The sequence below is a fragment of the Hylobates moloch genome, unplaced genomic scaffold (assembly GCF_009828535.3).
Source record: "Hylobates moloch isolate HMO894 unplaced genomic scaffold, HMol_V3 SCAFFOLD_5, whole genome shotgun sequence".
NCBI lineage: Eukaryota > Metazoa > Chordata > Mammalia > Primates > Hylobatidae > Hylobates > Hylobates moloch.
This window is the reverse complement of record NW_026652280.1, coordinates 81,811,817-81,823,251: the sequence shown is the minus strand read 5'-3', so window position 1 is coordinate 81,823,251 and position 11,435 is coordinate 81,811,817. Positions and strand designations below refer to the sequence as shown.

Sequence of the window (11,435 nt, the reverse complement as noted above, 5' to 3'; positions counted from 1 at the left end):
AAAAAAAAAAAAAAAAAAAAAAGAAAAATACAACAGACAAACTAACCAACCAACTCAGTGACAACTAAACAGGTCTACCCTGGAGTCATACTCTAATTTTTTCTATTTTCCTCCCTTTCTGATCCTTTATCCCACTTTCTTTTTCTTCCTCTTCCTTCTCCCTCTTCTTTGTCAAATAGAGGATTGAGTTATTATCACTGATCCATATAAAGTCCCTCTCTCATTTATTTTAACTCCCACCCCCCATTTCTATTCCCCGACTTCCCATGTGCAACCTTCCTAATATGTTTGATACGCATCTTTTTGTTTGTATGTATTTTTAGAAAATGTTTATTGTTTTTTGTGTGCAAAAAAAATTAATAAAAAAAAGAGAGAGTTGTTATGAGGACAAAAAAAAAAAGAAATTTCTTTTGTTTATTAATACCAGTGTCATAAAATCATAGATCATCAGAAGCTTTGCTGGTTGACGTTTTATCAGTGCGAATGTAACGCCCCACTCCTGCCTGGAGGATCTCAGCCATGCAAGACGCTTTGATGCAAAGACACCGCCTCTATTTCCAACCCAGGTTAAGGGGTTTCCAACAGAACGATCCACGTTTATATTAATAGAGCTTCCAAGAAAGCAAGACCTTAAGTCCCTTCTCAGCCAGGGCCTCATATTAATCCCTTTCATTCTGGCGGGTTTGCTTTGATTGATTAAAAAAAAATCGCTCCATTTCAATTTTACCTAGACTCTCCTCCTCCTTCACCCCAGTCCTCTAACGATCATGCCTCTGCCTTCGAGGAGAGGCCCTGTGGTTTCTTGTCGGACTTCCGGGTGGGATGCCTTGCCGCTTTGCTGGTCGGCCTGAAAGTAACTCTAAGTAGTGCGTGGGTCGGAGGACATCGGAGCTGAGGCGTCAGCACCTTTCTCCCACCGCGGGATCCCGGGTTTGAGGATCAGGAGCCTCTGAAATGGCTTTCTCAGGGCATCTTTCCCTCTCAGTGAACGGCCAGATGGTTGCTGGTGGACAGTACAAATGCAAGGTGCGAGTCGTGCCTCGCCCATAAGTCCTCAGTTCTCACAAACTCCGGAGAGTGAGTGTCACCATTTCCCCGTTTAAATGGGGAGGAAACAAGAGCCTAAATACCAAGCCTCAGGCCGTTAAGTCAGGAACCGGAGAGCAGGGAGCCCAACCTCCTTTTTTGGACTCCAAAACCTGTGCTTTGACACCGCGCCGCGGCTTCTCCCAAGAAAGGTCCCGGAGAGGGGCGCCGCCACCTGTAGCACGGTCCCGCCGCCCCCTGGAGAGCCCAAAAACCCCTAGGATGGGAGACTAACGCCACAATCGGCGAAAAGGAGGCCACGCGGGCATTGAAATCACGCCTGGCGTGTGGACCAATCCCAGGATCCTAAAAAAGCGATAGGGGCGGGTTTATGCAAAACAAACTGATCAGAGAGCAGGCGGGAGAAGCAGTAGAGGATCCTTAAATAGGTCTGTTTCCAAAATATAGCCACTACTATAAAGAAAGGATAATGAAAACTGTGTTTCGGAATTATAATGTATTGGGAGATAATTTAACGCCTAGACAGTTACCATAACCGTTCAGAAGATGGGAAGGATAAGGCCGCCAAGGCGGAAACTAGAAAAGTATCGCTTCTCGGCCTTTTGGCTAAGATCAAGTGTAGTATCTGTTCTTATCAGTTTAATATCTGATACATTCTCTATCAGAGAACAATATATTATAATGGATTTTTGAAAATAGGAGAGGGAGTAGGAGCTTGCTCCGTCCACTCCACGCATCGACCTGGTATTGCAGTATTTCCGGGAACGGTGCACTTTTTCCTCTCTTGGGGGAAATAAGGTTCGCAAACAGAAGATTTCAGTGAGCGCTTGGGTTTTTTCCTGGCTTGGTTAGAGCTGTGTATATTGTTCGTACGTTATTTTTCATATATCAGCGAAAGTAGAGTGTTGTGGTGCTATGTAGTGTGCGATAGATCTTTTATTTCAGTGACCAGCGTTTTGTGTTTTTGGTAAAGGAGGGGTTTCGCAACGTAGTAAGCAGGATTGTCTCGATCTTCTGTGCTGGTGATCCGACCGCCGCGGCTTTCTATCGTGATGGGATTACAAGCGTCAGCCACCGCGCCCGGCCTGGTTTCAGGTTTGATGTGTTAAACCTAGGTCGCGCGACGCTCAGAGTTTCACGCGTGAAGTCCTTGAACTTCGGGAAGTTGGGGCGGGTGGATTGGGTAATTCTAGCCTAAGATGGTGGGAAAAATCCCTTCTTCACTAAAAAACCGAAAGAAAAGTGAATCAAGCCTGGTGGCGGGCGCTCTAGCCTGAGAGAGCAAGGTTCTATCTCAAAAAATAAGTCTTTGCGTTAAAGGGTTTACTTGTAAACTGGTAATTTGTTGTTTTTCCGTGTTAATCTCTAGGTAAAGTAGCGACTTCTCTTTCCTATTTACGCATGCGCTATTACTGTATTTCTACTGAGCGATGAGTTTCTCTGCATTTCTCATGTAGCATAGCACAGAGTACTTTGTTTTTTTTTGTTTTTGAGACGGAGTCTCTGACGCCCAGGCTGGAGTGCGGTGGCGCAATCTCGGCTCACTGCAAGCTCCTCCTCCCGGGTTCACGCCATTCTCCTGCCTCAGCCTGCGGAGTAGGTGGGACTACAGGCGCCCGCCACCACGCCCGGCTAGTTTTGTTTTTGTATTTTTAGTAGAGACAGGGTTTCACCGTGTTAGCCAAGATGGTCTCGATCTTCTGACCTCGTGAATATAAGTCATAAAAGAAAGAAAGATGGGAAAAAGAAACCGACGATTTTTTTTTTGTTTTGAGAGAGCTTCGCCGTTGTCGCCCGCCTCGGCCTCCCAAAGTTGCTGGGATTACAGGCGTGAGCCACCGCGTCCGTCTGTCCGCCTCTTAAAGAGTAAACGAGGCCGGGCGCAGTGGCTTAGTAATACCAGCTGTAATCCCAGCTACTTGGGAGGCTGAGGCAGAAGAATCGCTTGAACCCCGGAGGCGGAGGTTGAGGTGAGAGGAGATCGCGCCTGGGCAACAACGGCGAAGCTTTCTCAAAAGAAAAAAAAAATCGTCGGTTTCCTTTTCCCATCTTTCTTTTGTGACTTATATTCCAGAACGAAGCCCCACACATCATTAATGATTTCAATCGTTTCTAAAGTGTTTCTTAAATCGTTTCTTAAATTGTTTGTTGTTTCTTGTCTAACAGTCCAGAACACATTACATAATGGAGCCGGGAGACAGACTACGGCTGGCTTGACCCGGCCACGCAGTCCAGGAAAGGTGCTTTTCACCCCAAGTGCAAAATGATCAATGTATTCCTCCGATCTACATAAACAAGCACCTCCTGGTTTCATTTTCGTAAAGCAAAACAAGCAGGGAAGCTTTACTCTTTAGGCTCTTTAAACTTCCAGCAACTACACTGCGCTGCATCGGACTCGACGCCCGCTGGTGACGCACACGCTGCGCCGGAAGTGCGAACTGTCTGCCTCCAGGCTTTGTCATGGCGGCTGCTGCTGCGCGCTGGAGCCATGTGTGGGTCGGCACCGAGACTGGGATCTTGAAAGGTGAGTGGCAGGCTCGGGCGTCGGGAAGTGCAGGGGTGCACTTGCGCCCCTGGCGTGACTGACGCCCTCGTCTCTCAGGGGTAAATCTTGAGCGAAAACAGGCGGCGAACTTTACGGCCGGAGGACAGCCGCGGCGCGAGGAGGCAGTGAGCGCCCTGTGTTGGGGCACGGGCGGCGAGACCCAGGTGAGTGGCCGCTGGTCAGGCCGGAGCTGGGGGCCTGGGGCGCAGCAGCCTCGCTCTCCTCGCCATCTTGCCCTTCTTTGCCGCAGATCCTGGTGGGCTGCGCGGACAGGACGGTGAAGCACTTCAGCACCGAGGATGGCATATTCCAGGGTCAGAGACACTGCCCGGGCGGGGAGGGCACGTTCCGTGGCCTCGCCCAGGCCGACGGGTAAGACCAATCCCCTCGCTAAACTCAGGGCCGAAGGAAGAGCGTTGATGCTCCCTGAGGATACTGGAATGATGGCGACAGACAAACTCTTAATGACACGGCTTTGAATGGGTCACAGGAACCTGGGTTTCTGTCTTATGTAGTTCATACCTGTAACACATATTTATTGAACACCTACTGAATTCCAGGCACTGGGCGAAGTACAGGGGCTGCCGGTAAAATTTCTGCCTTCAAAAAGTTCTCATTCTCTAAGGTTTTTCACCTGACTCCATTATAACCCTCTAAGTAACCATGGGCAAGTCATTTAATAGTTTTGTGTGTGTGTGTGTGTGTGTTTTGGAGACGGAGTTTTCGCTCTTGTTGCCCAGGCTGGAGTGCAGTGACGCGATCTCGGCTCACTGCAACCTCCGCCTCCCGGGTTCAAGCGATACTCCTGCCTCAGCCTCCCGAGTACCTGGGATTACAGGCGCCTGCCACCACGCGCGGCTCTTTTTGTAACTTTAGTAGAGACGGGGTTTCACCCTATTGGCTAGGCTGGTCTCGAACTCCTGACCTCAGGTGATCCACCTGCCTCGGACTCCCAAAGTGCTGGGATTACAGGCGTGAGCCACTGTGCCTGCTAGTCATATAATAGTTTTAAGCAAGGCTGGGTGTGGTGGCTCATGCCTGTCATCCCAGCACTTTGGAAGGCCGAGATAGGCGGATCACTTGAGGTCAGGAGTTCAAGACCAGCCTGGCCAGCATGGTGAAACCCTTCTCTACTAAAAAAATACAAAACTTAGCCGGGTGTGGTGGCTCATGCCTGTAATCCCAGCTACTTGGGAGGCTGAGGCTGGAGAATCGCTTGAATCCATCCCGCAGAGGTTGCAGTGAGCAGAGATCGCACCAGTGCACTCCAGGCTGGGAAACAGAGCAAGACTCCGTCACACACACACACACACACACACACACACACACACACACACACAAAGTTTTAAGCATTAATTCATTAATTCATTATTAATTCATTTATATTTTTTGAGACAGAGCCTTGCTATGTCACCTAGGCTTGAGTGCAGTGGTGCATTCATGGCTCACTACAGCCTCAACCCCCCGGGGTCAAACGATCCTCCCGCCTCAACCTCCTGAGTACCTGGGACCACAGGCAGGTGCCACCCTGCCCAGCTAAATTTTTAAGTTTTTTATAGAGATGGGGTCTCACTGTGTGCCCAGGCCAGTCTCAAACTCCTGGGCTCAACTTGAGCTCAACCACCAACAAGGTGATGTAGCTCTGAAAGCAAAGATAATGAAGGTGCTAAGTGGTTGGATTACTGGCCCTGCTTTCTTCCAAAGATGATGAAAGAGGGCTGTGAAGCAGGCTGCATAGGTTTGGTGGTGGTAATTCTGCCAAGTGAGGTCTGGAAAGCCTCTGGGGGGGATTGGATGTTTGAACTGGGTCTTGAGGGATGGGTAGAATTTTGACTGGTGGAGAAGGGGATAAGGGTATTCTAGAAAGAGGGTACTGCCTGGGAGAGGCCAAGGACTGGGGGCATGCTACAGGGTACATAAATAGGATAAATAGCATTTGATTTGGAAGTTGATAACAAGGAAGCATTTTTTTTTTTTTTTTTAATACGGAGTCTCACTCTGTTGCCCAGGCTGGAGTGCAGTGGCACAGTCTTGGCTCACTACAACCTCTGCCTCCCAGGCTCAAACGATTCTCTTGCCTCAGCCTCCTGAGTAGCTGGGATTACAGGCATCCGCCACCACGCCCGGCTAAGTTTTTTTTGTATTTTTATTAGAGACAGGGTTTCACCATGTTGGCCAGGCTGGTCTGGAACTCCTGACCTCAGGCAGTCTGCCCACCTCAGCCTCCCAAAATGCTGGGATTACGGGCGTAAGCCACTGCACCTGGCCAAGGAAGCATTTTAATACAAGATGGACACTATATTAGGTTGGGATTAAATGTAAAGGGCTTCAAGTGCTAGATTGAGAGATGTGCACTTTCATTGGTGTTGGTGAGTTATTCATTTATTGTTTTTGTTTTTCTGAGAGACGGAGTCTTGCTCTGTCACCGAGGCTGAAGTGCAGTGGCATGATCTCAGCTCACTGCAACCTCCACCTCCCTTGTTCAGGCGATTCTCCTGCCTCAGCTTCCCAAGTAGCTAGGACTACAGGCATGTACCACCACACCCAGCTAATTTTTGTATTTTTTAGTAGAGACAAGATTTCACTATATGTTGGCCAGGCTGGTCTGGAACTCCTGACGTCAGGTGATCTGCCTGCCTCGGCCTCCCAAAGTGCTGGGATTACAGGCGTGAGCCACTGTGCCTGGCCAAGTTACCGGTTTTTGAATAGGAAGTACCATAGTCAGCACTGGGAGCCTGTAGGAGTATGGAGGATGCATTGGAGACAGCAACTGGGAGACTTTTGCCACAGGTCAGGCAAGTCGATACAGAGCTTGAACCCAGCTGGGGAGGGTTGGCAGGTGTGAGAAAGAACATAGGTGCAGGCTGTGCAAATCCTGGGGAGAGACTTGCTTGGACTTCTTGGGAGGGATATTTTAAGCAAGAGACTGACATTTAGTGCCTCAAACCCAGAGCAAGGAACACAAGAAGTTGGTGTTTGACTTTGACCAAACCCTAAATTCAGACCAGCCCTAGTAAGCAACTCAAGATTCAGATAGACCAGTACGGCCAGGTGCTAGACATAGCTGCAAATAGCAAAAGCACTCTGGAATATTACAGAGTTGATTTCCAGCTGTGATTGTAACATAGCTGAGTGGCAAATTAGTTTCTCAGCGCTTGTTTCCTCACTTGGTAAACCCTCACCCTGTTGAGTAAGTTGAATTAACAGATTAGGAAGCTGGAAGCTGTCAAGCCCTGCCTAGAGCCCAGTGACCTGGAGGCTTCCTTCTAAACTGAACTATTAGTAGGGAATCTGGTTGATTTGAATTTGGGGCCTAGAGAATACTTTCTTTTTTTTTTTTTTTTTTTTTTTAGACAGAGTCTTGCTCTGTTGCCCCGGCTGGAGTGCAGTGGCGCAATCTCGGCTCACTGCAAGCTCCACCTCCCAGGTTCACGCCATTCTCCTGCCTCAGCCTCCGGAGTAGCTGGGACTGCAAACGCCTGCCACCACACCCAGCTAATTTTTTTTTTTTTTGGATTTTTAGTAGATACGGGGTTTCACTGTGTTAGCCAGGATGGTCTCGATCTCCTGACCTCGTGATCTGCCTGCCTCGGCCTCCCAAAGTGCTAGGATTACAGGCGTGAGCCACCGCGCCCGGCTGAGAATACTTTCATACTTTTTTTTTCTTTAAATATTAGTCAACTGTAGTAGTGAGGAGGAGAGAACGATTAGAACAAGGAGTTTAAGCACTTAAAAAATCCCAACTCTATCCTTTCTCTGCAGCACCCTCATCACATGTGTGGATTCTGGGATTCTCAGAGTCTGGCATGACAAGGACAAGGACACATCCTCTGACCCAGTGAGGCTCCCCTGCCCTGATGGTTGGGGGAGGGGGGCTGGGGTAGGTGCCTAATGATCACGTTGGGGAAGGGAGGATTAAGGACTTTGGAACAGACTCTTATCTCCCGTTCTTTATAGCTCCTGGAACTGAGAGTGGGCCCTGGGGTGTGTAGGATGCGCCAAGACCCAGCACACCACCATGTGGTTGCCACAGGTGGGAAAGAGAATGCTTTGAAGATATGGGACCTGCAGGGCTCTGAGGAACCTGTGTTCAGGGCCAAGAACGTGAGTGACAAGAGTGTGAAGGAGTGGCCAGGCGCAGTGGCTCACGCTTGTAATCCCAGCACTTTGGGAGGCCGAGGCGGGCGGATCACGAGGTCAGGAGATCGAGACCACGGTGAAACCCCGTCTCTACTAAAAATACAAAAAATTAGCCGGGCGTGGTGGCGGGCGCCTGTAGTCCCAGCTACTCGGAGAGGCTGAGGCAGGAGAATGGCGTGAACCTGGGAGGCGGAGTTTGCAGTGAGCCGAGATCGCGCCACTGCACTCCAGCCTGGGCGACAGAGCGAGACTCCGTCTCGAAAAAAAAAAAGAAAAAAAAAAAAGAGTGTGAAGGAGCTGTTCCTGAAGTTGAGGGAGGCTGAGGCCACTGACTATGCATCAGAGACTAGATGGACTTTAGGGGGCGAAGGAGGGCTGAAAAGAGGGGCACATCGAGCCCCCCACAGCCCTGTCCTCCATCTGTCCACCCCACCAGGTGCGGAATGACTGGCTGGACCTGCGGGTTCCCATCTGGGACCAGGACATACAGTTTCTCCCAGGATCACAGAAGCTTGTCACCTGCACAGGGTACCACCAGGTAAGTTGTCACCTCACCCCTACCTTCTGGGATAAAGCAGCCTCCTGGAGAAATGGCCCCCACGGTTTGGCACAACTGCCCTTCTCACCATTCTGAGCTCAGAGGAGCAAGCGCTTCCCCATCTGTTCCAACCCTGTCCCTGAGCCCATGACCTTCCTCTACTGTATTCTAGGGTGGAGTTTCCTGAACTATGCCTGTTTTCCTCCCACCTACAAGATTGGAGAGTGGATTTCCTTCACTGTGGGAATTATATGGTGCAGGTGTCAGAGGACATTGGGCTAGGTGTTAAGAGAACTGGGTTCTGGTCCTGATGCAGCCTCTCTGATTTGCTTTGGGACCCAGGCCTGAGCCTCCCATCTCTGGCCTCAGCTCCTCAGCTTTACATGAAGGGCCCAAATGGGGAATCTTTATAGCTTGTCTCATTTGAGGTCTTGAGACACGGCGGGGCTGGGTCACTGTATTTGTCCTGTTTCCTTTGCTTCTGCACATTGAAGTCTGATCTTGGTCATACGCCTCTGCTCAAAACACATATGAGGGCATCCTCTTTCCTCCTTCATTCAGGCTAACCTCTGCTTGAAATTTAGCACCCACTGACTACTAGACCAACTTGCTTTTCCGTCCCTCCATTTCCCCTAGATGGGAGTATGGGGGGGATGGAATGCTCACACACTTCCAACCTAGGGGACCTCTCCCCTCAGCTCTGTCCATTTATGCTGCTAAGCAGCTCTCCTGACACCCTGATGCTCAGAGAAGAGGCATACATTTAAGATGAGAAAGTTTCTGAGAGTGGATCTTAAATAAGAAAGCAGTGTGCAGGGAGCGGGTGAGGATGCAGAGATGCCAGAGGGTAGGTGCAGGGTGAGGATACTTTTATGATGCTTCAGCCTCCCTCTAGGTCCGTGTCTATGATCCAGCATCCCCCCAGCGCCGGCCAGTCCTAGAGACCACCTATGGAGAGTACCCACTGACAGCCATGACCCTCACTCCGGGAGGCAAGTGAGTGTTTAGAGGGGAAGGGATGGGAGGGTGGGGCTTGGGAAGGGCTCCAGGAGGTTACTGCTGACCCCGCTTGCCTCTGGTCTCATCCTCAGCTCAGTGATTGTGGGAAACACTCATGGGCAGCTGGCAGAAATTGACCTTCGGCAAGGTGAGTGGACTAGGGTACGTTGGGGGAAAGGAAGGAGCAGGGAGAAGGGTCAGGATTCCCTCTAAGGCGGTGCAGTGGGGCCAGTGAGGCCTCATTCAGGTGCCAGATTGCCTGGGTTCAAATCCTGGTTTCCCCAAAAGCTGTATGACCTTAAACTAATTATTTCAACTCTCTGTGCCTTAGTTTCCTCACCTGCGAAATGGAAATATTAGTAGAAGCTCCAGTCTCAGGGTTTTGTTGCAGATTAAATGTTGAAATGGAAAGTGATTGGAACAGGAAACAATGAATGGTTGGTTATTGGCCAGCCAGTTATCACGATGCTTCCCCGCTTCTCTAGGGCGTCTACTGGGCTGTCTGAAGGGGCTGGCAGGCAGTGTGCGTGGGTTGCAGTGCCACCCTTCAAAGCCTCTACTAGCCTCCTGTGGCTTGGACAGAGTCTTGAGGATACACAGGATCCAGAATCCACGGGGTCTGGAGCATAAGGTAAGTCATCTCTCCCACCCCCAACTCATGGTCTTGTGGAGGCCCCACCTCCTGTGCCCCCCGTTCATGTTTCTGTCTCAGCATGCCTGGCTCCTTAAGGCCTCTCATCTTTTGCAGGTTTATCTCAAGTCTCAATTGAACTGCCTCCTCTTATCAGGCAGGGACAACTGGGAGGTGAGCAGTTGGGTCTGGGAATGTGGGAGCCAAGGGCATAGATGTGAGGACCTCCCTATGGAGAGGAAAAGGAGGCAGCTGGAATGCAGACCTGGGACTATCTGTTTACCTGCCTGGTCACTTAATTTCTCTGAGAGGCATTAACAGTTAAAATCCTGAGAGGGTTATTTCCAACAGCATGGATGGGGTTGCTTTCTAGGAGCAAGGAATAAAGGTGGTGGTACCCAGAGGGATTCTTTCTCAGCCAGGGTCTCCTTGCCTGTGGGTTTGTCCCTGTGCCTCCGACTACTTTTCTTTTTTCTTTTTTTTTTTTTAACTTCTTTTTGTAGAGATAGGGTCTCCTTATGTTGCCCAGTCTGGTCACTAAGTCTTGGGCTCAAGCAATCCTCCTGCCTTGGTCTCCCAAAGTGCTGAGATTACAGGTGGGAGCCACCGTGCCCGGCCCCCCTGACTCCTAAGCTTTCTTCCCACTCACCAGGATGAGCCCCAAGAGCCTCAAGAACCCAACAAGGTGTCCCTAGAAGACACAGAGACAGATGAACTTTGGGCATCCTTGGAGGCAGCTGCCAAGCGGAAGCTCTCGGATTTGGAGCAGACCCAAGGATCTCTCCAAACGAGACGGAGAAAGAAGAAGCGGCCTGGGTCCACCAACCCCTGACGCCCCTGTGCCCACTTTGTAAATAAACTACTGAACACCCACCGTGACCCTGAGCCTTTTGTGATGGGAGAAAGGAATGAGGGGTAGCTTGGGGTGGGGCCTGCCTAAGTTGGGGCGACGGGATATCTGATGTCACAAAAGCAGGGCCTGGAGGCAGGCAGGCTGGCGTGGGTGGCACTGAGTCCAGGGCCACGCGGGGCCATGGGCTGCTGCCAAGACAAGGACTTTGAGATGTCTGATGAGCAGTCCAAGGAGGCAGAGTCTGAGGACGGCAGGGAAGATGAGACCATAGACACACAAAAAGGGCCCAGGGAGTGTGAGAGGGGGCTTCCCGAGGGTAGGGGTGAGCTCAGAGGCCTCGTCGTCCCCTCAGGCGCCGAAGGTATCGACTTGAACTCCCTGGACCATCCGAATCACAAGTCGAACGAAAGCCTTCTGATCACCGTGCTGTGGCGGCGACTATCCATGTTCAGTCGTCGGGGCTCCTCGCGGTCAAGCAAGAGGCAATCAGACCAGATTCGGAAGCAGGAGAGTCCGATCCGAGAAGGCAACCAGGAGGAGCCGGAGAAGGGATGACCCCAGACCTGCTCTCAGTCCGCCCCAACCTCCAGAGAATAAAATTTCTAACGTGTACCTGCACGACCACTCTGGGGGACTGGGCGCGGACACCACCAGGCAGCTGGTTCTTTAAGGCTCCTTCCCG

At 50.7% G+C, this 11,435-nt stretch overlaps 2 protein-coding genes and 1 non-coding gene across 4 annotated transcripts; all 3 read left to right on the top strand.

Annotated features, from left to right (window-relative positions):
• Positions 1–1,624: 1,624 nt before the first annotated feature.
• On the top strand, positions 1,625–10,779 carry WDR74 (WD repeat domain 74). Of its 2 annotated transcripts, XM_032153141.2 has the most exons (12): positions 1,625–2,142; positions 3,214–3,571; positions 3,650–3,756; positions 3,843–3,964; positions 7,355–7,430; positions 7,550–7,696; positions 8,169–8,270; positions 9,166–9,266; positions 9,362–9,417; positions 9,755–9,900; positions 10,018–10,074; positions 10,553–10,779. In XM_032153141.2, exons 2-12 carry the CDS (start codon positions 3,508–3,510, stop codon positions 10,730–10,732), a joined length of 1,158 nt encoding a protein of 385 aa, XP_032009032.1. In that variant the 5' UTR covers positions 1,625–2,142; positions 3,214–3,507; the 3' UTR covers positions 10,733–10,779. The 2 variants fall into 2 exon arrangements, with proteins under 2 accessions (XP_032009032.1, XP_058294810.1); XM_058438827.1 differs by lacking the exon at positions 10,018–10,074 and having other exon boundaries at positions 1,625–3,571.
• Positions 1,634–1,825, top strand: LOC116470129 (U2 spliceosomal RNA). The gene has a single exon (XR_004248544.1). It is a non-coding gene; the product is annotated as a U2 spliceosomal RNA (small nuclear RNA).
• Positions 10,780–10,842: 63 nt separating the features above from the next.
• TEX54 (testis expressed 54) lies at positions 10,843–11,365 on the top strand. The gene has a single exon (XM_058438828.1). The coding sequence runs from the start codon at positions 10,862–10,864 to the stop codon at positions 11,306–11,308; it is 447 nt and encodes a 148-aa protein (XP_058294811.1). The 5' UTR covers positions 10,843–10,861; the 3' UTR covers positions 11,309–11,365.
• Positions 11,366–11,435: the final 70 nt, after the last annotated feature.